At 41.8% G+C, this 23680-nt stretch overlaps 1 protein-coding gene across 4 annotated transcripts in view; it reads left to right on the top strand.

Annotated features, from left to right (window-relative positions):
- The first annotated feature begins 2133 nt into the window (after window positions 1–2133).
- The window catches only part of LOC112218880 (cytoskeleton-associated protein 5-A), a 40164-nt gene continuing 18617 nt past the window's right edge, over window positions 2134–23680 (top strand). For 2 of the 4 annotated variants that reach the window (XM_042301770.1, XM_042301769.1), the window contains exons 1-28: window positions 2134–2282; window positions 3685–3781; window positions 4361–4554; window positions 5260–5466; window positions 5603–5774; window positions 6025–6157; window positions 6622–6722; window positions 6871–6984; window positions 7106–7210; window positions 7315–7404; window positions 7817–7981; window positions 8234–8362; window positions 11084–11248; window positions 11684–11782; window positions 12021–12131; window positions 13030–13122; window positions 13341–13526; window positions 14538–14632; window positions 14805–14988; window positions 17692–17834; window positions 18033–18207; window positions 18382–18495; window positions 18722–18850; window positions 19061–19255; window positions 20085–20217; window positions 22360–22460; window positions 22740–22829; window positions 23296–23418. In XM_042301770.1, the coding sequence (XP_042157704.1) occupies window positions 3725–3781; window positions 4361–4554; window positions 5260–5466; window positions 5603–5774; window positions 6025–6157; window positions 6622–6722; window positions 6871–6984; window positions 7106–7210; window positions 7315–7404; window positions 7817–7981; window positions 8234–8362; window positions 11084–11248; window positions 11684–11782; window positions 12021–12131; window positions 13030–13122; window positions 13341–13526; window positions 14538–14632; window positions 14805–14988; window positions 17692–17834; window positions 18033–18207; window positions 18382–18495; window positions 18722–18850; window positions 19061–19255; window positions 20085–20217; window positions 22360–22460; window positions 22740–22829; window positions 23296–23418 (3603 nt within the window). In that variant the 5' untranslated portion in view covers window positions 2134–2282; window positions 3685–3724. The remainder of the gene's footprint in view (window positions 2283–3684; window positions 3782–4360; window positions 4555–5259; window positions 5467–5602; window positions 5775–6024; window positions 6158–6621; window positions 6723–6870; window positions 6985–7105; window positions 7211–7314; window positions 7405–7816; window positions 7982–8233; window positions 8363–11083; window positions 11249–11683; window positions 11783–12020; window positions 12132–13029; window positions 13123–13340; window positions 13527–14537; window positions 14633–14804; window positions 14989–17691; window positions 17835–18032; window positions 18208–18381; window positions 18496–18721; window positions 18851–19060; window positions 19256–20084; window positions 20218–22359; window positions 22461–22739; window positions 22830–23295; window positions 23419–23680) is intronic. The other 2 variants (XM_042301772.1, XM_042301771.1) reach the window with 1 other exon arrangement.

Raw genomic sequence — 23680 nt, 5'->3', positions numbered from 1 at the left:
AGAACCTCAACCCAACGCACCCCACTCGGCTTTAGGATCTTAGTGAAACATTTATTATTGGTTTCAGGTGTGTTAGGCCAAGGCCAGAGTGACAACAGTACAGCAGAGCCCCAGGGACAGGACTGAGCAACCCAGCAGCTAGGGATTGCCTAAATAGGTATCTCCCCTGATGTGGGCATGTTTTCAATACAGTCTCCTTTTGTCGTACAGTGTTCCATATAAGGCATCCAGACCTTATGAAAGTTGCACAGTTTACCCTTAATCTTAAAACAAATCTAGTGATACTGTACATAACTTGACATTTCTTCCATACATTGTGGAAGGATAACCAACCTTCCAGTTAATGGCAATGCCTTTATTAGCCATTATACATTCTAGGTTACACAGTTTCTTCTGATAACAATCTCCAGTATCAACATTTCCAAGCAAACAAAAACAGGGAGAAGGGAGAACATGTAGACATGCTGAGATAAAATAACATACTCTTTGCCAGAATTCAGCCAGCCTTCACAAGATCACAACATATGCAAATATGTTCTCTTTTACACCTCCAGCAGAATAATACCATTTCGGAGTGCATGATATTCAGTTGCATTTGCATATACAGTAGTGTGTTCTCTGGATGGTCTTAAACTGTCTTAATTTATGTCTAAGATGATATGAACACGACTGGGCAGTCTAACATATCTGTATCCATTCATCATCATCAATAGCGTCTCCCAGGTCTTCCTCACATTTTTTTAATATGTTTTGTGTCATCGGGAAAAGCCTCTATCAACTCTTGATACAGCTTTGAAATCAACTTTAGAGGTTTGTCAGACTGCCTTAAAATAGCATCTGGCTTGTCCCATGTTTGCAGGACAGCGAGAATAAAGTGTTGTATCTGCAAAAATTCACCTCACCTCTGTCACAGACCGGTCTTCCCTGGCTATTTTTGTCATCCCACAGATTCTTTTGAAACCATCTTTGTTCTCCTTTGTATGCGTTAGCCTCCTTTTTGTATTAATAACACATATTTGTCCCATTATTCACACACTCAGAATTCGCTGCTTCAACTTCTTCTAGTTTGGCGTGAGAGTTCTGGTGCGCCTAGTATGTCTGGTCTCATTGAAATAGAGTAGGCTGCCTACATAGGCCGGAGAATCACGTGGCAGTAAACTTGAATGTGAAATTAACTTAAATATGATTAGACTGTAGTGTACTACAGTGTCTGTAAATAAATATTGCCACAGGGTGTGGTGCTGGCGGGAGCAGGATGAAGCAATTGGTCCCATGCAGACCACTACTGTGCATGACAGTGAAGCCTGTAATGTTATAGCTGTTTATTACTGTGTCAGTGTGAAAAGTAGGGAATTAGCTTGGGAAACTGACAGATCAATAACGTTACATTGACGTACTGACTAATACAACTCACAAGTAGAAAGAAACAAAGAAATAATTAAATATTATAATTAATATTTCTCTCCATTGTCTGAGCATCCAGAACTTGATGGGTATGCTGTTTCAGAAGTCCATCCATCCATTTGGTTCCTGCTGTTCTGACAACTACATGCATGTGTGCATTCCTTGTCTTTAGAAATCATACAATGAGGCAAAATCAGAACATGGAGGCAAGAAAAGCCATTGTCCTCTCAGTATTATCATAGATGCGCCAACATGCAAGTACACAAACTGAAATGTGCATGTACAAGCTCACAGCATACTGTTACAGTATACCATATAAATAGTTTATGTCTATGCTGTATACATTAGTCAATGAGTGAAATATATGTACTGTAGGCAGAGATCAAGGCCAGGGCAAGCAGCAGAAGGCAGACATGGCAGAGAAAGGAAAGGACAGGGGTGGACTGAAGACAATAGAGAGAGCACCAAGCTCACCTCGGGGCAGACAGTGGTATTAGTTTGAGGACTGATTCATTAACCCTCAAGCACTGGGGATGAAATAGAATAGACCATGATCATGCTGTCTGTCTGTACCTTTACAGTTTCAGGGCTCACATTATGTTAATGCATATGCCTTGTGCTATATGCAGATATGCAATTTGCTCTATGAGCAGGAATTGGCATCAGAATACTTGTGATTGAATGTTGCCATGTTTAAATGTTTAACTGGCAATGACGTAGGGTGACTGCTTGAGGCGGTGCCCCTCTCTGTGGAGCTCCCTCTGACTCTCCGCCCTTGGAGGCGTTTCAAATATCGCAGAGAGTAATGATCAAATATCGTCTCTATCTATATAACGTTAGCTAGCTAACGTTATTTTGCCTACCAGAAAGACCCCCAGGTAACCAAAAGGCCTTTATTCATTGTTTTGCGTGTTAGCTATTACATACTGAGAGGCGACCCCGCGTTTTCCATCAGACTTCGACATTATTGTTCTGCGATTTCTGGGCCCTGTGGTGCGCGGATGGATTAGCTTTGTGGCAGACAATACCGAGTCTTATTATGTGCATATGCCAGCTTAATACAATGTCATCATGCCTTATATTTTACTCCACGTTATACTGGTTGATGAGAAAGTATCGTTGTAAATAGTCCAGATGGTTGTTTGGGTTTTGGGCGTGTTGACAGGCGCATCTAGCTAAGTTGCTAGCTACTGTTGCTAACCATTATTAGCTAGCTTCAGTTGATGTTGTCAGCTGACGTTTGCTAGAACAGTCTTAGCTTAGCATCGTTAGTTAGCTAACTATCTGTGCATTGATGCTTAACTGTGCTCCTTGATTCTGAAGTGTGTGTGTATGTGTGTGTGTGTATATATATATCGTTATTTGTTACCTGAAGATGCGGGCGAGGTTTTGTCAGGAATGTTTATCATTAGCCTAACGTTAGTTAACCTATTGAGATTGTGTTGAAGATGGAGCCTTTTCCAACATGCCATGCATGTGTTTATTGTATTATCATTGAACACACTATGTTTGGCATTACTTTGCTAACTAGTTCAGTCGATGTTTGCTAGTGTCGCAGACTCGCAGTTAACTAATGTAGCTAACTTAACTAGTTAGTGAGTGTAGCTAAGCCATCTAACCGTACCCAGCCAAAATATTGAACTCACCCCAGCCAGCCAGTCTGCCATATCATAGCTTGCCAGACTCTGTTGCCATGTTTTTTGGCAAATTTTTACATATCGCTCAGCTATTTGCAAATAAAACTATATAGGTTATGTTTGCAAGTAACTAATTTGGCTAGCTAACGTTAGTTAGATAACTAACTTTAGATGACTAACATATTGTTGGTGAAATATGCACTTCATGTGTTAAAGCTGTTTACCCCAAACTGCATGGATCAATATGAAATCTGACAAAGCAGCCTCTCTCCTGAGAATGCATTAGGGGAGAATCGCATGGTTTGTCCTTTCAAATAGAGCTATAGCACAGCCATTTTAACCACAACTAGCGGGGTATTGTAATGGCTACGTTTTGTCTTTAGATCTCTGCTCAGACATTGCGTTAGGCAAGCTAATGGTTCTATTGAATTATGTCTGCACTTTGTACACAAGTGCTATTGGTGTAGGTCAGAGTATCATACTGATGCTTTCATGAATACATTGCTTCATGTTTTTTAATTTCACATTGGTATGATAACTATGGAAATGACTGCACTATTGACATACCAGCACTCATTCCTACTTAAAATAGATGTCACATAAAAAATAGTGACTCACTTTTGTTTTCATATTTCCATTACAGTTGAATTTGTAAGGCCTAAGGCAAACACACAGAGGTCATCATGGGTGACGACAGTGAGTGGATGAAGTTGCCCATCGACCAGAAGTGTGAACACAAGGTGATTACCCCTTAAACACACACACACACACACACACACACACTATAAAACAAACCTGACTTTCCTCAGTGTTGAATCCTTGCTGGATGCATTTCAGCAGCTGTGGTTTTGTTTCATAAAATGTTATCCAATAGCACACTCGGTATTCTTATTGTAAAATCATTTATAGGGCAGCTTTTATTGAACATGTTTTTTTCCCCACAAAACATCTAATATAATTTAGACTGAATTTCCAGCAGCATAGAGCTAGTCTGGAGAAGGTTTATTGGCTTCTTCCAAAAGGATAACTTAAAACCCAGTAACGCTTATGATTTATAGTTTCTAATCCCTCTTCAGAGTTTCTCTCAATTGATCGAAACCCCTTACTGACTGCTTCAATCACAATGGATTATATGCTAGGCCAATCAACAGCCTAATATAACATCCAAAGAAGGCCCATTTTTTAAAATTTGTTTCTCTACCCTGCCATTCCAACTAGAATCTGGATCACATCACCCTATCCCTTAGTTATAAACTCGAAATGACCTTGACTCCCTCTCCTCACAATGCTCACTATTCTCCTGCTTCATCCCAACCAAGGTATGGAAGGCCAGACTAAATGGCTATGAAGAAGCCCTGAAGCTCTTCCAGCGTATAGAGGACGAGAAGAGCCCAGAATGGGGCAAATACCTGGGCCTGCTTAAGAAGTTTGTGACAGACTCAAATGCTGTGGCCCAGCTCAAGGGTCTCGAGGCAGCACTTGCTTATGTTGAGAATGCTCATTTGGCTGGCAAGTAAGTATTGAACGTACATCTGTCATCTGACTACACAGACTGTACTGTGTAAAAATAAGTAATACCTAACTTGTTTTCAGTCTTCAGGCTACTTGAATATCTCCTGATGTAAACACTGTTTAAGGAATTAATTAATAGGCCTAACGTATAACCTGGGTCTACAGGTTAGGTGATTTCATAGAATTATAATACATGACTCATTGTAATTATTTGGGTGAATATAACAACAGTCTCCCAGTGAAAGCTTTCTGTTTGTGTTATAGGTACTGCTCTCTGTGTGAATATGGGCTTGTTGTGGAAAGCTCCAGTAAGCTGCAACACAGTCAGGAGAAATGTGATGCCTGTCTGATATTTATTTATGGCGTTAGTCAGTCTGACATCATAGCCGTCTATTGTGTGCAGCCTATTGGGCAAGGATTACACTATTGAATGACTGGTAGATACTGAGTTTAGCTAAAAGGTGGTATTTCCAGATGACCTCTTACACCCCCTGGACAGCTTCTGGTTATGAACAACATGGTATTATATTATACAAAAACAATCACTTGCATTCTACAATGGTATCTAATATCAAATATTGTTTCCACAAACCCTTGTTATATGATGTACACTCCACAGTATGTATCCCACCTTTTACATAATTTCAACGGCTTGTATTTGAATGGTTGGCTAAGTATTCTTCTCTGTATTGTGCTTGTGTTCCAGAACATCAGGAGAGGTGGTGTCTGGAGTGGTCAGTAAAGTGTTTAACCAGCCTAAAGCCAGGGCCAAAGAGCTGGGCTCCGACATCTGCCTCATGTACATAGAGATCGAGAGGGCTGAGGTGGTTCAGGACGAGCTCATCAAAGGCCTCGATAACAAAAACCCTAAGATTGTTGTCACCTGTATTGAAACTTTAAGGAAGGCACTTAGGTGAGTTGTTCAATTTCTTAGTTTTCTTAGAGATTTCTCCAACCAATTAATTCTCTTTTTTTACCATTGCTATTTTCATGACATACATAGGCCTAAATTCTGAAATGTAACATGATTTTTTAAATTTTATTTCCAGTGAATTTGGCTCCAAGATTATTACCCTGAAGCCAGTGGTGAAAGTTTTGCCCAAACAATTTGAGTCGAGAGAAAAGGCAGTCCGAGATGAGGCCAAACTACTCTCAGTAGAGATCTATAAATGGATCCGGGATGCTCTGCGACCTCCTCTCCAGGGCATCAACTCTGTTCAGGTGTGATGACACTTGAACACTTTCATACACATCTTCTCTGCCTTCTCAAAACGCATAGGAAAATAAGTTCAGAGGGGAGGGACGTTGGACCTTCTCCAATAATAGGATTATAGCATGGAATTGTGGAAAGACAAATTGAGATGCAGCCAGAGTTTCCGTATGCTCATGTGCAGTATGGGTCTCCCTAAATGCCGGATCAACCGATGAATGGGATGTCTAACAGTTGGGTATCTTCCTCTTTCTTCCACAGTTGAAAGAGCTGGAAGAGGAGTGGGTGAAGCTGCCAACAACGGCCCCTAAACAGAGTCGCTTCCTCCGCTCCCAGCAGGCCCTCAAGGCCAAGTTTGAACAGCAGCAGGCGGCTGGAGGAGACGAGGCAGACGGTAGGCTTTCTCCTAAATAGTTTTGATGTTCGCATTTAAGCTTTTTATTCCCCCCCCCACCTTTTCCTAGCCTGGGTGGCGGTGTGCTTGTGCTATCTTGCCCACTCTTTACGGAAATGTTGGCTAGATGGCACAGTCAGATCTGTGACTAGGCTGCTTTTTACCCCCTGCTGCTTAATTCCATTTGTGGAACAATTGTTCTTCATCAATGGCGTTTGAGAGTGAATATGTGCAATGCTTTATATCTTTGTGAAAGTGAACTTTAAATGCCCAGGTGTTGTTGACAGACAAGAAGATTGACGTATGATGGAAACTGGTCTTGAGAAAGGCCTTTTTGCTGAAGCGTCGACATCAAACCGTCTCCAATATATCCCCCTTGTCTTTTGTTCTTCTTCACTACTCTTACTAATGAGATGGGTCTAGGACTACAATATCAGATGGTCTCAGTCTGTAAACTCTTTCAGGAGATGACGATGACGAACCTGCACCTCAAGTTGATCCTTATGAGCTGCTGGAACCAGTGGAGATCCTCTCAAAACTACCTAAAGACTTCTATGACAAAATTGTAAGTTTGGGCCCCTGTGTTTTAGGAAAGGCCCTATTGGATCTTTGGATGTGATGTAATGCTGAATGTGTCTAAATTATTTTATATGATGAGTTTCACTGCAATTTTGTTTCTTGTAACAACTAACTGATTTTTTTTCTGACCATAGGAAGCCAAAAAATGGCAGGAGAGGAAAGAGGCCTTAGAAGCATTGGAGACCTTGGCTAAAAACCCTAAATTGGAGAACGGTGACTATGGGGACTTGGTCAGAGCACTAAAAAAGGTACAGTAACATGCATATCTGCTTAATGGAGATGCCAGGGATCCTGGGAAATGGAATGTGTCTCAAGGAAGTAGGTCGGTCGACAATGAGAAATCTACTGAACAACTGTCTTTTTTTCCAGGTTATTGGGAAAGATGCAAATGTTATGTTGGTGACCTTGGCAGCCAAATGTTTGGCTGGACTAGCTGCTGGGCTCCGGAAGAAGTTTGGGACATATGCAGGACATGTAAGTTAACTAGCTAGCTATCCTCATGGCAGAGGGAACGTCTCTTTATACATCTTGATTTCTGACTAAACATAAGTACTTATATGTTATGCGCAATGTTTAAGGTGGTGCCAACAATTTTAGAAAAGTTTAAAGAGAAGAAACCTCAAGTGGTCCAGGCCTTGCAAGAGGCTATTGATGCAGTCTTCCTTACTGTGAGTATACTGTTTCATCCAGTGTAGATGCATATAGATTGCATTTGGATTACTGTTAGTGTTATTTGGGTTGTTAATTCGATTAGTTCCTCAATTTCTTGATTAACCCAGAAGCCAGCCGCACCAATGTGTCGGAGGAAACACCGTACAACTGGCGACCGTGTCAGTGCATGCTCCCGGCCCGCCACATGAGTCTCTAGAGCGCAGTGGGATATCCCGGACAGCCAAACCCTTCCCTAACACAGACGATGCTGGGCCAATTATACGCAGCCTCATGGGTCTCCCGGCTGCGACACAGCTCGGGATTGAAGCCAAATCTGTAGTGACTCCGCTAGCACTGCCTTAGATTGCTGCGCCACTCGGGAGGCCCTCAATGTCTTGTTTTTGACACAATGCTATCCATGTTTTTCAGACAACTCTCCAGAATATCAGTGAGGATGTATTGGGGGTGATGGACAATAAGAACCCTTCCATCAAACAACAGGCCTCTCTGTTCCTGGCCAGAAGCTTCCGCCACTGTACCCAAGCCACATTGCCAAAGAGCATGCTCAAAGCTTTCTGCCCTGCATTTCTCAAGGTATCTGAACATTTCCTATTTCTAAGCAGGCAAGTTCAGGGCTGGTTTCCCAGACACAGATTAAGCGTTGTCCTGGACTAAAATGCATGCTTAGTCAAGACTCTAACATTGTAAATGCTTTTTAGTCTAGGACTAGCCTTTATCTGTTTCTGGGAAAATGGCCCTCTGTTCAAATTATGCTCTGTCCGCCAATTTGTGATTGAGTGTGTGGAGTAATGCTCCTACTCCTGATCTCTTGATTAACCCTCTCAGCAAGTGAATGATTCGGCCCCAGAGGTGAGAGATGCTGCGTATGAAGCTTTGGGTACAGCCATGAAGGTGGTGGGTGAGAAGGCTGTCAACCCATTCCTGGCTGATCTGGATAAACTCAAGCTTGACAAGGTGAGGCGATGACGTATTACCGCCACACCGGCGGTCACGAGTCATGAAGGCAGTCAAATTCCACGTCACTGTTTAGTCACGGTAATGATGAATTTCCAAGTAGTAATGCTGCTGATGGTCATTAGTAGCCAACCAAACTTGCTAACTGCCTGGTACTCAGCACTCTATTGTCCCTCTAATCACTCTGACATCAATGCAAATGTGTTCAAAAATCTAATCTAACACTTCATGAGAGCCCATGAGCTCATGTTGTGCAACATTTCTATAGGCTATGCAATTGTGTGAGAAAACAGGCCTTTATTAAAAAGAGGATCCCATCAGCTTTCTATAGGCTAGGAGTACTGTACTTATTTCTCAACTTTCCCAATATTAAGCACATTGCTTCTCTTTACAACAGGAGTATAACCTACCTGGCTGGCATGACAATTAACCACAGGAAAAGTGTCCTCCATTCACTATTTAAGTGCATAGATGACATGATTTTTTTTCCTGCTACCCCTGTTTGGAGACAGGACCATTGTCATGCACCCGTCTAAATCCAAACTTCAGACTTCTATGTTGATGGATTCTGGGTGCTAAACTCCTAAACTTGGGATAAGGTTAATTATCAGGTATCCTATTGAAATATTGAGTGCTATGGTTTAGAGGGTCTACACCAGAAGTTAATGGTTATCTGTAGGAGGAAGGTATATAGTGTGTGCAACTAAGCTTGGAATGTACTGAGTGCAGGGAAACCGATCACATGTGGCAGGCATTGAGAGGGGGGGCATGGATTAATGATGAAGGGGGTCTAGGTCAGGTCACGTTAAGGGAGAAATAAAAGTTTATGGCCCGTATCACCTAGTGTCCTGCCTTGCAGTAAAGATACAATGTTTGTACAGATGTGTAGGAGGAGACTCGGCCTAGGAGGAAGGGTTAAATATCAGTGCTTGTGTGAAAAGGTTTTTGTCTAATGCAGATTTATTGATCCTCTGGGAAGAATAAACTTGGTTAAGCTTTCATAGTGTCACTATGAAATTAGAACCTGACAAGATTAAATCAAGAATAGTCTGATGGGTGACAGTATTAGCCTATCACTTGTGAATTATATATTATCACTTGTGAATGATGCCCAGCATAAGAGACAATGCCCTTTTTTGCGCAACCTTTTCGAATCAGTCGCACACCTCATGTAGCTTAGTCCATAGTCCTTTAGTTGTGATTACAAACCTTATCAAAACACAAAGTGGCCAAATATAACATCTTAGAATTAAGCACATTAATCCGCTTTACAAGGAGAGCCTAACTGGCATATAAGCAGCCCATGAGTTTCAAGTTTGGGGAAGATCATTTTCCCCATAAAAATGCACCTTTTATAATAAAAGCATTACATGTATAATCGCATTTTGCAGTCACTTTTGATAATGGTGTTTTCCCGCTAATGAAACATTCACCCTTTATAGCTTCCTGCCGTGTGTGCGTTGCTGCGCTTATAATGTGATGAAATAGACTAATAGTTTAAAAAATATATATTTTACCCCCTTTTGCTATCTTGTCTCATCACTACAACTCCCGTATGGGCTCGGGAGAGACTAAGGTCGAAAGCCATGCGTCCACACAACCCAACCAAGCCGCACTGCTTCTTGACCCAATGCGCATCCAACCCGGAAGCCAGCCGCACCAATGTGTCAGAGGAAACACCGTGCACCTGGCGACCTGGTTAGCGTGCACTGCGCCCGGTCCGCCACAGGGGTCGCTAGTGCTCGATGAGACAAGGACATCCCTACCATCAAGTTTTTTTAGGGTGCATTATGGCCACACAAAGCGATGCCGTTGGGAAATTCGAGGCATTATCAAGTGCTTATCAAATTGTGAAGAGACTGATGAAGTGCGGCTTTTCAAGTCATTACAAATGTATTAAATCAAAACATATAGCCCAACATTTGTAGAACTAAAGTTAAATTACTAACTCTAAATTAAGCCTATAGGAGTACACCTTTTTTTGTTAACCGCTCAACACAGAATAGCCGCATGTGTTACTCCCTCAAATCATTTGGAGAAAATATCCTTTCTATTTTATTCAGCTTTGTTCAGTTGTATTCTTCAAATTATAAAATAATGCCACGGAATTCTAAGCAAATGTTGTCTGCTAAATGAACTAGTGTATCCCACAGCCATTTGTCATAGCCAGATCAGGACCTCACATAAGGACAACTCAAAGTATGCTATTCTGTTCTTCTGAAATAGACTACATTTTCTTCATATCATGTTTCTTTAGACCTGAAATAAATAATGGATTTGTGATGGTGTAGGCTATATTAAATGGATTTAAAATGTAGATGTTCCAATGGTCTGCATCAATGGCTTGTATGGAAGCCAGGAGATGCTAAATGTGTTTATGTCAATTACCGTGAGACCGACAGTTATTTGCTTGATAGTCACCGGCTGACAATTTTGTGACCGCCACAGCCCTAGGCAAGTCTATATAAAAGATGTATCAGTCTATCATTTTCTCTCATATATATGTATATTCCTTATCAGTATCCTTATTATTGTTATCTTGTGTTGCTTATCCTGTGAAAAACTAGTTTACCCCTTCAGACTAGTTGAGGTCCATGTAGATGAATTCTTTATTGGATAAGGGTTATATTATGAGTGAGTGAGGTTGTACCCTTTTGAAGTTTAGCCGTTAAAGAGTTGACGACAAATGGAATGACCTGACCTCCATCTCTTAATGAACAGATTAAAGAAAGTGCTGATAAAGTGGAACTGCTGGGAAAGAAAGGAGGTGGAGGGGCAGAGAAGAAGGCACCTGCTGCAAAGGTAGCACCGCCTGCAAAGGTAGCACCGCCTGCTGAGAATCCAGCTAGATCCTCTGGACCACCCAAGAAGGCCTCAGCAGCTAAGGTGTGATTGGGTGATTGATTATACAATTATAATGCATATAAAGCCACTCCGGCCTGAGACAACATTACAAAGTGAATCCCAGGCTACCAGTTTTGTTAACCAGGCTCACTACACTGCCCCTAATGAGACACAGGAACCATAGTAGTAGTAGTAGTAATAATAATGCATCTATATGGCGCCTTTCCACCTCAAGTAGGTGCTCAAAGCGCTTTGCATAGTAAAGTGGGGAAAGTGACCACTTCCACCACCAATGTGTAGCAACCAGTTGGGTGATGCACAGCAATCATTTTGTGCCGGAACGCTCACCATACATCAGCTATCATGGTGGAGAGGTGAGGAGTGATGAATGCCAATTGGGGATTCGGGCAATGATTAGGTGGCCAACTACTATTAATAAAAAGTTATATTTTTTTGTGTTTTTCATTATTTTTGCAGTCTGGTGGACCTCCTAAGAAAGGGAAATCTGCCTCTGCTCTGAGTGCCAAAGGAAAGAAAGTTCCTGAAACAAAGGAATTCATAGAGACAGAGCTATCGGTAAGTTGGCTCATAACGTTTCACGGCTGTTTCGCAGATTGTAATGTGCAGCCATTTCACCGTAGGAATACTCAGTTGTGTTTTGATGCTTTAGTGATCTGTTTCAACATGAGTGAAGCAGTCGTCTCTATGGTTGCCTCTGGCACTCTGACCCCGGTTCCTCTCTAGGTTTCTTCTTTCTAGGGAGTTTTTACTATTTTCATTAACTTGAGTGCGTTCTTCTGTCTGTGTCCTCTAGATTGAGGTGTGTGAGGAGAAGTCGGCCGCGGTGCTCCCTGCCTCCTGCATGCAGCTGCTGGACTCTGCTAACTGGAAGGAGAGACTGGCCAGCATGGAGGAGTTTCAGAAGGTAACTAGTTTTGACCTTGTATAGTTTGACTTCTTTTTTTGCTCATACAGTGCATTCAGAAAGTATTCAGACCTCTTCCCCTTTTCCACATTTTGTTACGTTACAGCCTTATTCTAAAATGGATTAAATTGATTTATTTCACCTTTATTTAACCAGGTAGGCAAGTTTAACCAGGTAGGCAAGTTAATTTACAATTGCGACCTGGCCAAGATAAAGCAAAGCAGGTCGACACATGCATCACACAGTTACACATGGAGTAAAACAAACATACAGTAGAAAAATAAGGCTATATACAATGTGAGCAAATGAGGTGAGATAAGGGAGGTAAAGGAAAAAAAGGCCATGGTGGCGAAGTAAATACAATATAGCAAGTTAAACACTGGAATGGTAGATTTGCAGTGGAAGAATGTGCAAAGTAGAAATAGAAATAATGTGGTGCAAAGGAGCAAAATAAATAAATGCAGTAGGGGAAGAGGTAGTTGTTTGCGCTAAATTATAGATGGGCTATGTACAGTAGTTACAGTAGTTATGTACAAATAGTTTTGGCTTTGTCATTATGGGGTATTGTGTGTAGATTGGGGGAACGATTTGGTCCATTTTAGAATAAGGCTGTAACGTAACAAAATGTGGATAAAGTCATACTTTCCAAATGGACTGTACCTCATAATAAGATACATTTGTGTTCTATTTAATTTGGTGCTTTTGCTCATATCATGAACATGCTCCATACAACATAATGGTATTGTCATCTGAATTCCAATGTATTTTTAGCCTCAACAACTGGCATATAAACCTTTTTTTTTAAATATATATAAATATTTTTTCTCTAGACATACTTTAAGTGGCGGCGTCATTTACTGTTATCTTATGCTATGTTCTTTCATGTGATCGTCATCAGGCTGTGGAGCAGATGGACAAGAATGAGATGCCATGTCAGGCTCTGGTCAGGATGCTGGCCAAGAAACCAGGCTGGAAAGAGACTAACTTCCAGGTACAGTATACCAACTTTAAACACTTACAGATAAAATGGAAGTATCACAAACAAGTATATATTTTAGTGGACAGTCCCTTTTTTTGGTATTGGACCTTGTTTTTGTCCAGCTCCTGTCATTATTTTGGATGCGTGTAGAAAGAAAACGTATTCACTAGATGGATCCACCCTCATGGCTCCGTCTTCATAACTGACTTTTGGCTCTTGGGTTTGTTCAGGTGATGCAGATGAAGCTCCACATTGTGGGTCTGATAGCCCAGAAGGGCTCCTTCTCCAAGACGTCTGCCTTCGTGGTGCTGGACGGCTTGGTTGATAAAATAGGAGATGTGAAGTGTGGGGGTAAAGCTAAGGAGGGCCTGACTGCTACTGCCGAGGCCTGTTCCCTCCCCTGGACTGCTGAACAGGTTTGTTGTCAGTATTTGTTTATGACACTGCTGTTCTGTTAGTCTGTTTTTGAATGAAAAGAACACGACTAAGAACACAAGTAAGATAAATATCAAAGGGGGCCCAGGACTGGTTTGGAGATTAGTATGTCATATGTCTGTTCTACAAAATATATATTTCATTTTTCTGTTAAAATGTGTGCACTGAACTTGACATGCAGGATTGTTGATGCCGTTCTGATATATATCATTAAATGGTCTATAATGGACATCACAGTGGCGCTCAACTCAGACAGCAGTGTCTAGCCTACTGTAGTTGCTGGCAAAGTCATTCAAAGCTGATACTTTAGAACATTCCAGTGCTACTATCTTTGCCATGTAACGGTGTTAATGAAACTAAATCAGACAGCCCCATAGTTGACCTATGACCTAGTCTGCTAGTTGTGGTGTGTTCTATGCAAGGTAAATATTCCTCAAGGTTCAAGTCGCGGGAGCCATAAGAGGGGAAACGTGTATTCTGACAAGCAGTCAGTGCACAACAATTCTTAATGCAATTATGAGAACACTTTTGAAAGGTTTTTGCAAATATTTTGAAAGCAGTTTTGGCTTTAGATTTTTTTTTAAAGAGGGGAGAACCCTGCTTTTCCCTAAAAGCATGATGATGTTCATTACTTTCTTACATGAAAGGGAGTTTAACTTGGCCCCAACCAATCAAACTGAGATCCTCTTAAGTTTCAGTCATGGGCCTTTTTTATTTTTTCCAACCGGTCCCTGGCCTGGTCTGTAATGATTTGACTGGGATAGGGTCCAAGGCAGACAACATGAAAGATGATTACTGGTTTATAGATATGATTCCACTTTCTCTAAGAATGTCGCCTGATGGTCCTAAGGGAACATTCTCTGTGGGACCTTTGTCTAGCTCCCTGTATGTTCCCAGGACTTCACTGAGGACCATGTCAGGACCTTTTTAGGACGTTCCCAGGACTTTCAAGGACATCGCGTAGTTGTTCACTAATGTGCTTCATCCCTCAGGTGGTCTCCATGGTTTTTGCGCAGAAGAATCCAAAAAATCAAGCTGAAACCCTCAACTGGTTGTCTAACGCCATGAAGGAATTTGGATTTACTGGGTTAGTCTTGCTTTCCATTATTGGAGGTGTATTCATCTACCAATAACAGTATCAAAGCCTTCGCTGTCCTATGATTTAGATATTTTAATTCACCAAATCATTGTGGTAACACAAGTCTGCAGGTAAAATGCTTTGTGTTATAAACATTTATGATAATGTGTATCCCCTGCAGCATCAATGTGAAGGGTTTCATCAACAACGTCAAGACGGCGTTGGGAGCGACCAACCCTGCGGTGCGGACCGCAGCCATCACCCTCCTAGGCGTCATGTACCTGTACATGGGAGCTCCTCTACGCATGTTCTTTGAGGATGAGAAACCTGCCCTGCTGAAACAGATAGACGATGAGTTTGAAAAGGTAGGACAAAACATGTGAGCAGCATGTTGAGTGAAATACATCAAATACTATATTGTTTACGTCTTTTTTTTCCTTCTTCCTAATGACTGGCCTCTCTTTGAAATTTTGGTAGCTAGAGGTTTATTTAAACTTTGATCTGTTCGGTCTACATAAGATGAATCTCTTGTGAACAGACTATTTAAACATTCTGGTACCGTCGATCTGTCATCAGGCTTTAGGCTGCATGAGATAACGAGCAGAATTCGTTCAGTGTTTGTGTTTTCGTCACTGGTTATTTTGACGAATCGGGTTTGGGCGAAGGCAGTGGTTCAACTGGGGGTGGGGATATCCAGCCTGGTTAAAAACAGCTGGAATTATCAGGGGGGTGGGGCTGTTTTATTTTGCAAGGGAGGAGACGAGTGATGTTAATCGGTTAGCTGCCGAAAATACATGCTTAATGGTCTATAGGTTATTTTCATAATTTTGTGGAATTAAATTGGTACGTATGTATTTTTGTTAGTCGTCATGCATTTCATTTATCACAGCATACAGACCCTAGTTTAAGGAGCTGAATAGCCTACCACCTGCCAGTCAGCATGAGAGTAGCTCCTTAAAAAGCCTGTAGGTTACTGGAGTGAAACCTGCTTTTATAAGCCCAGTCATTGGCAGCAAATAACAATTCTAAATGCATTTGCGTGTTTTAACTTTGGTGTCCACGATACCCCCTATTTTTTTATATATATTTTTTTGGTGATGCGCACCCATTTGCCTTAAGGGTGCATAGGCTATAGACTGCTTACTGTTGACTATCAGCACATCACCCACTTTTCAATGCGAGCTGGAGGCAGGGTAGTGTAATGCGAGCTGGACGTACTTTGAAGTAAAATAGCCTTGTGAAAATCCATCCATAGAAGCTTTCAGGCAGTTATTTTCTAAAGACTTCCTTATGCCATTAAAACCTCTTTGGGCTGGGTGGGATGCTAGAGCCCCACCTCGACAACATCTGGTGAAATTGCAGAGTGTGAAATTCAAAATACATAAATCGTAATATTAAACATTCATGAAAATACAAGTGTTGTACATCGTTTAAAAGCGCAACTTCTTGTTAATCCAACCGCTTTGTCAGATTTCAAAAAGGATTTACGGCGTAAGCATACCATGTGATTATCTGAGGACAGCGCTCTGCATATACCAGCATTAAAAACATTTTCCAAACCAGCAGAGCTGTCAAAAAATCAGAAATAGCGATAAAATAAATCACTTACCTTTTGAAGATCTTCCTCTGTTTGCAATCCCAAGGGTCCCAGCTACACAACAAATGGTCGTTTTGTTCGATGAAGTCCTTTTATATCCCAAAAAAGTCAGTTTAGTTGGCGCGTTTGATTCAGTGTTCCACTCGTTCAACATGTTCCACTCGTTCGACAAAGGAATCCCAAAAGTTACCGGTAAACTTCGTCCAAACAAGTCAAACAACGTTTCTAATCAATCCTCAGGTACCCTAATATGTAAATAAACAATACAATTTAAAACTGAATGTAGTATGCTCAATACCGGTGGTAAATAACGAAGTGCGTGCCCTCATCCACGCACGCCACAAGACTACAGTCCAAATGAGAGCCATCTTGAAAAACTACAACTACTAATTTTTCAAAAAACAAGCCTGAAACCCTTTCTAAAGACTGTTGACATCTAGTGGAAGCCATAGGAACTGCAATAGACAAGCAATTGGGAAAAAACAAGAAATCTGGGTTTTCGCCTGCCATATCAGTTCTGTTATACTCACAGACATTATTTTAACAGTTTTAGAAACTTCAGAGTTTTCTATCCAATGCTACCAATTATATTCCTATCCCAGCTTCTGGCCCTGAGTAACAGGCAGTTCACTTTGGGCATGTCAGTCATCCGAACTTCTGAATACTGCCCCCTAGCCTTAAGTTTTTAACCAGCATTTCTCTCCTGTTCTATTGGATTTCATATTCACTTACTTTTGTTGTCCAGAAGCCAAAGGCACAATCCTAGTCATATTAGCAACCCATTATACTAGTTGCTATTAGATTCCCCCTTTTCTACGTTTCTAATGGAGATTTCCGTCTCTCACATGAAACTGCTCGCCGTTAGGTGTGTAATTTAGAACTGTGTTTTCCGTGAAATAACTGTTTTCTGTGAATTCTATTCATTAGCTGCTTCATTACAGCAGTTGCTTGTTCATTAATAGGCTATAGCTTTTTTGACTGTAAGACGATAGACTTGCTATTCATGAAAAATATCCAGTCCTTGTATGCTTGTATGTATCAGGGAGGAAGAAGCGAAGCGAGAGGTTTCATTCTTGCCAAAGTGCGATTTCTATGTCACCTGCCATCCCGCCTTGCCATTGTTAGGGTGGAAACATAAACATCTTGTGTTTGCAGATCTCTGATAGTATTTTCTGTTGGTCACGTCATTTGACTTATTTTTTAAAAATTTAACCGTTTGTTGAGGGTCAGTTAGTCGGCAGCAAAATTGACTGAAATTTGCACCCCTAGTGGAGACTTCGCAAGACCAGAAATCAACATTTCTAATCCCCCCCCAAACCTAATTGAGGATCGGACCAAATTACGCAATATTTTCTTTATGGTTTAACTGAGATTAACATAAGATTTATGTCAGGAAGGCATATAAGATATGTTTATATGCACAGGTATATATTTTCCAATGTGACTGAGATTGCTGCTTTTGCCTCTTCAGATGCAAGGCCAGTCTCCTCCGGCTGCGTTCAGAGGAACCAAGAAAGGAGGAGCAGAGGAGGACGGTGAGGAGGCAGACGAACAAGAGGAGGATGGAGGAGGAGCACCTGACATCATGGATCTGTTACCTAGATCTGACGTCAGGTTTGAATTCACACACTACCTCACCGCTCCTTCTCAGCACTGTTCCACATTTTCAACAAGTATGGTGGTCCTGCTTGGATTGGTTTGGCTCATCTGGCTCAGTGTGAAAAGCCCTATAGTACTTGGACTATTTTGGTTTTGATGTTAAATGGTTTAGCCATTTCACCTTATGAATCTATTTTCTTCATCTCCTGTCAGTGATAAGATCACACAAGACATGGTGGATAAGATGGCTGATAAGAACTGGAAGATCCGTAAGGAAGGTCTGGATGAGGTGGCAGCGGTCATCTCTGAGGCCAAGTTCATCCAGCCCAGTATAGGAGAGCTGCCCATGGCACTGAAGGGCCGACTCAACGACTCCAACAAGATCCTGGTAAGAAATGGACTCTGCTCTGACAGATACCATGACATAAAAAAATATATACCTTTTAGAGATCCTAAGCGATCTGTTTTTCTCCAGGATATTGGGAGTATCAGTGCAAACATCATTTATAGATGTCTTGCCATATTGTAGGTATTTCTGACACTGAATTATGTCTCTCCCCAGTGCCAGCAAACCCTGACTATTCTTCAACAAATAGCCGTAGCGATGGGCCCAGCTCTGAAACAACATGTTAAGAGCCTGGGCATGCCCATCATCACTGTACTGGGAGACAGTAAGGTAAAGACTATCATACTCTAAAATACCTGCACAAAGGCATAGGTAGACATTAGGATTAATGTGATAGAGAGTATTATACTGTATTATATAGTGCATACATATTACACACATAATAATCTCATACCATTGATAGACTAGTGTAGAGTTGTCAGAATCACTTGTCGCACTCTGTATTGGATTGAGGGAATAATGGTGATGGCGCTCTGTGTCCCCTCCTCCCCTGTAGACCAATGTGCGTGCTGCTGCCATGACAACCCTGCAGGCCTGGGTAGAACAGACCGGCATGAAGGACTGGCTGGAGGGAGAGGACCTTTCTGAAGAGCTCAAGAGGGAGAACCCTTTCCTCAGGCAGGAGGTACAAACACAGCCCTTCAGGTCAACTCTTAGAATCTCTGTTAAAGCCTACCTCTTGTAGCTGGCGTAATGTGTACTGACAATGTGGTTAGATGGCTGTGTCATGGGTATTGTGTGGATTCATTGGGGGCATTTGGACTGTTAAAAGAAGGGGAAACATAATAACTCCAACCATGTTTGAGAAAAACCCATGTAACCCCCCTCTCCCCAGGTGCTGGGCTGGCTGGCAGAGAAGCTCCCCACCATGCGTACGGTGCCCTCCGACCTGATGCTGTGTGTGCCCTACCTGTTCATTTGTCTGGAGGACCGCAACGGAGATGTGAGGAAGAAGGCCCAGGACGCCCTGCCCACCTTCATGATGCACCTGGGCTATGAGAAGATGTTGAAGGCCACTGGCAAACTGAAGGTATATTATGCCATGGAGGAGATGACTTAGACACGTTAACTCAAGGTGGGTTATGGATGGAAGAGATGACTAGGGCAGGCTAAATTAAAGATAACTTGGCTAAAATATATCTACCAGAGATGGGTGAGGTGCAAGTTCATTGGATAGCTTTTGAAAACAGTTGAATTACAGTAGATGGTAGAGCATAATTTGAATTACTAATACATAGAGGAAAACCGAGCTGAATTCAGTCTGGATTCATAGAGGAAACCGAGCTGAATTCAGTCTGGATTTTGAGGCTAGAGTACATTGTCTTAGTTCACATAGTGCAGTGGTTCATGGCAACACTCGCGTTAGAATGACACCATCTGTGTGAACACAATGGGCTGGGGTATTGTTATTGGGTAGGGACTCGGAACACAATGGGCTTGGGTATTGTTATTGGGTAGGGACTCGGAACACAATGGGCTGGGGTATTGTTATTGGGTAGGGACTCGGAACACAATGGGCTGGGGTATTGTTATTGGGTAGGGACTCGAACACAATGGGCTGGGGTATTGTTATTGGGTAGGGACTCGAACACAATGGGCTGGGGTATTGTTATTGGGTAGGGACTCGAACACAATGGGCTGGGGTATTGTTATTGGGTAGGGACTCGAACACAATGGGCTGGGGTATTGTTATTGGGTAGGGACTCGAACACAATGGGCTGGGGTATTGTTATTGGGTAGGGACTCGGAACACAATGGGCTGGGGTATTGTTATTGGGTAGGGACTCGGAACACAATGGGCTGGGGTATTGTTGTTCTGTCATCTGACTCTGTGTGTCCATGTCTTCCTCTCCCTGCAGCCGGCCTCCAAGGAGCCAGTGTCTGCCCTGCTGGAGAAGGCCCGGGCAGTGATGCCAGCCAAGCCTGCTCCACCACCTGGCAAAGCTGGCGCAGCCAAGTCTAGCAGTGGCGGCGCCCCCGCTTCAAAGTCAGGTTGGCTTGCCTCTCCGTTACTGTCTGAATGATGGATGAGAGTTCATCCCCAATTGCACCCTATTAAGTGCACTACTTTTGACCAGGGTCCATAGAGCTCTGATCAAAAGTAGTGCACTGTGTAGAGAATAAGGTGTCACTTGCGACACAATGTCAACCACCAGTACATTTCTTATCATGTGCTACACCAACTAAGTAATGTCAGCCGGGGGGGGTGTCAATCTTTCCAATGTTCTAATCTTGAGTAATAATCCAATCAAATAGTATTTGTAACATGCGTGAGGACTATACCGTGAAATGCTTACTTACGAGCCCTTTCCCAACAATGCAGAATTAAAAATTAAGAAAATAAACATTTTTGGCAAATAAGAAGGAAAAAAGGAAATGGTCACGCAATAAAATAATAAAGCTATATACAAGGAGTACTGAGTCAATGTGCAGGGTTACGAGGTAATTGAGGTAACATGTAGGTAGGGGTAAAAGTGACTAGGCAATCAGGGTAGATAAACAGAGTAGCAGTGTATGTGTGTGTGTACTACCGTTCAAAAGTTTGGGGTCACTTAGAAATTTCCTTGTTTTGAAAGAAAAGCACAAAAAAATGTCCATTTAAAATAACATCAAATTGATCAGAAATACCGTGTAGACCTTGTTAATGTTGTAAATGACTATTTTAGCTGGAAGCGGCTGATTTTTAATGGAATATCTACATAGGCGTGCAGAGGCCATTATCAGCAACCATCCCACCTGTGATCCAATGGCACGTTGTGTTAGCTAATCCAAGTTTATCATTTTAAAAGGCTAATTGATCATTAGAAAATCCTTTTGCAATTATGTTAGCACAGCTGAAAACTGTTGTGCTGACTGATTTAAAGAAGCAATAAATCTGTTCTTTAGACTAGTTGAGTATCTGGAGCATCAGCATTTGTGGGTTCGATTACAGGCTCAAAATGGCCAGAAACAAATAACTTTCTTCTGAAACTCGTCAGTCTATTCTTGTTCTGAGAAATGAAGGCTATTCCATGTGAGAAATTGCCAAGAAACTGAATACAACGCTGTGTACTACTCCCTTCACAGAACAGCGCAAACTGGCTAACCAGAATAGAAAGAGTGGGAGGCCCCGGTGCACAACTGAGTAAGAGGACAAGTGCATTAGTGTCTAGTTTGAGAAACGGGCGCCTCACAAGTCCTCAATTGGCAGCTTCATTAAATAGTACCTGCAAAACATCAGTCTCAACAGTGAAGAGGCGACTGGGATGCTGGCCTTCTAGGCAGAGTTGCTAAGATAAAAGCCACATCTCAGACTGGCCAATAAAAATAAAAGATTAAGATGGGCAAAAGAACACAGACACTGGACAGAGGAACTCTGCCTAGAAGGCCAACATCCCGGAGTCGCCTCTTCACTGTTGACGTTGATACCGGTGTTTTGGGGGTACTATTTAATGAAGCTACAAGTTGAGGACTTGTGAGGCTGTGCTAACATAATTGCAAAAGGGTTTTCTAATGATTAATTAACCTTTTTTTAAATGATAAACTTGGATTAATTAACACAAAGTGCCATTGGAACATAGGAGTGATGGTTGCTGATAATGGGCCTCTGTACACCTATGTAGATATTCCATTAAAGAAAAAGTTTAATCTGCCAGCTATGATAGTCATTTAGTACTTTAACAATGTCTATACTGTATTTCTGATCAATTTAATGTTATTTTAATCAACAAAAAAATGTGCTTTTCTTTCAAAAACAAGGACATTTTGAACGAATGTGTGCGTGTTATAGTGTGTGTTAGAGTCCAGTGAGTGTGCATAGAGCCAGTGCCAAAAAAAAGGTGGGGTGGAGAAGCAATGCAAATACCTGGGTGGCCATTTGATCAACTTTTCAACAGTCTTATGGCTTGGGAGTGGAAGCTGTTCAGGAGCTTTTTAGTCCCAGACTTGGCGCTCCTGTACAGCTTCCGTGCTGTGGCAGAGAGGACAGTGTATGACTTGGGTGGCTGTAGTCGTTGACAATTTCTTGGGGCTTTCCTCTGACACCGCCTAGCTCCCTTGGACTCATAACCTGTCTTGTAAGATGTCTGTTTTATTTATGTATATATATTAGTGTGGAGAGAGAGAACTTCCTGAACACTGTTGTTTTTTGTGCAGGTCCGTCTAAACCTAAACCTGTCATTGATGACTATGATGATGACGATCCTGAGCCTGAGACTAAGTCTAAGAAAGTAGTCAAGCCTGGAGCAGCCAAAAAGGTGTGCGTTTATTCAGCTTTTCTTTTGTATTAAATGTATTTGACAGGGACCATGTAGTTACATTTGATGCATTGTTCCACATATAGTTGGACTGATAATGTTCATCTCCAGTCCCTGGGAATTTTACTTGCCAATGTCATGAAAATATCATTTCAGTCCCGTCTCATTTCAGTCCCTTCTCATTTCAGTCCCGTCTCTTTCAGCTCTCGGGAAACCAAACTCCTACAATGTGCCAGCTTTTCTCTCTGTGAAGTTGATATTTCATTTTGCATTTAATAGAACGGCCCCCAGGAATCTGTTACGAGCTCGTATAAAGATAGAGTCAGTAGTCCTAAAAGACTTACAAAGGGGAAGCCTAGCAGCCAGCAGGTACATGTTCGGATTCAAGCACCTCTGTGCTACTAATGTGTGACTCAGGAATGACTAACTGGGTGGAGCCTTGCGTCGGGTGTTGAGGCACTGCGCTCTGTCCAAGGCGTTGCACAATATCTAAGACTTTTAAATCTAGCTTTATATTCATCTTCGTATTTTTGGTGAAAAATATAGTTAATGTGTAGCGCTTTTTCATTTACAGGCTGAAATCACAAAGCTCTTTACATTATAAAGAGGATGGTGTTGTCTTAACCTTTGTCTTTGTCTGACCACGCTATACATGAGTTTTACAGCTTTTATATATAGCTTTACATGTTGTAGTAATGTTTCTGTCTTTTAAACCTCTACCACATATTCTGAGCACAACCCATTAGCTTTTATCTACCTTTGGATCTTGTAATGATGATATTTCTGTGCTTTGTCTTGTAAACCTCTCCATCTCTCTCCCCCGTCCCGTCTTCAGGGTGTGCTTGGGAAGAAGGCCCCGGTCACGAAGGTAAAGGATGAGGAGGACCGGTCTGGTGTTATCTTCATCCTGGTCCCCAATGGCAAGGAGCAGAGGATAAAGGAAGAGAAAGGGCTGAAGGCAAGTCACCTTTGACCTTTTCACTTTTGATAAAAGGAGTGTGGGAGGTGTCTCTTTGTAATTACTTGAAAAAGATATGTACATCTCAATGTGACTGGTTAAATAAAGAGTATATAAAACATCTAAATAAATTGTGCAGTGGAGATGGAAGCTAGAGGTTGCTATAAAGGACAGTCATGTTTCATCTGCTACCTGACAGTGTTTTCTGGATGCCCAGGATAAGACTGTTTTCTGAGCAAGACATTTTAATTCTTTATTTAAG

Source organism: Oncorhynchus tshawytscha, linkage group LG19, assembly GCF_018296145.1.
Source record: "Oncorhynchus tshawytscha isolate Ot180627B linkage group LG19, Otsh_v2.0, whole genome shotgun sequence".
Classification (NCBI taxonomy): domain Eukaryota; kingdom Metazoa; phylum Chordata; class Actinopteri; order Salmoniformes; family Salmonidae; genus Oncorhynchus; species Oncorhynchus tshawytscha.
Note: the sequence above shows the minus strand (reverse complement) of the source record. Positions and strands in the feature narration are given on the sequence as shown.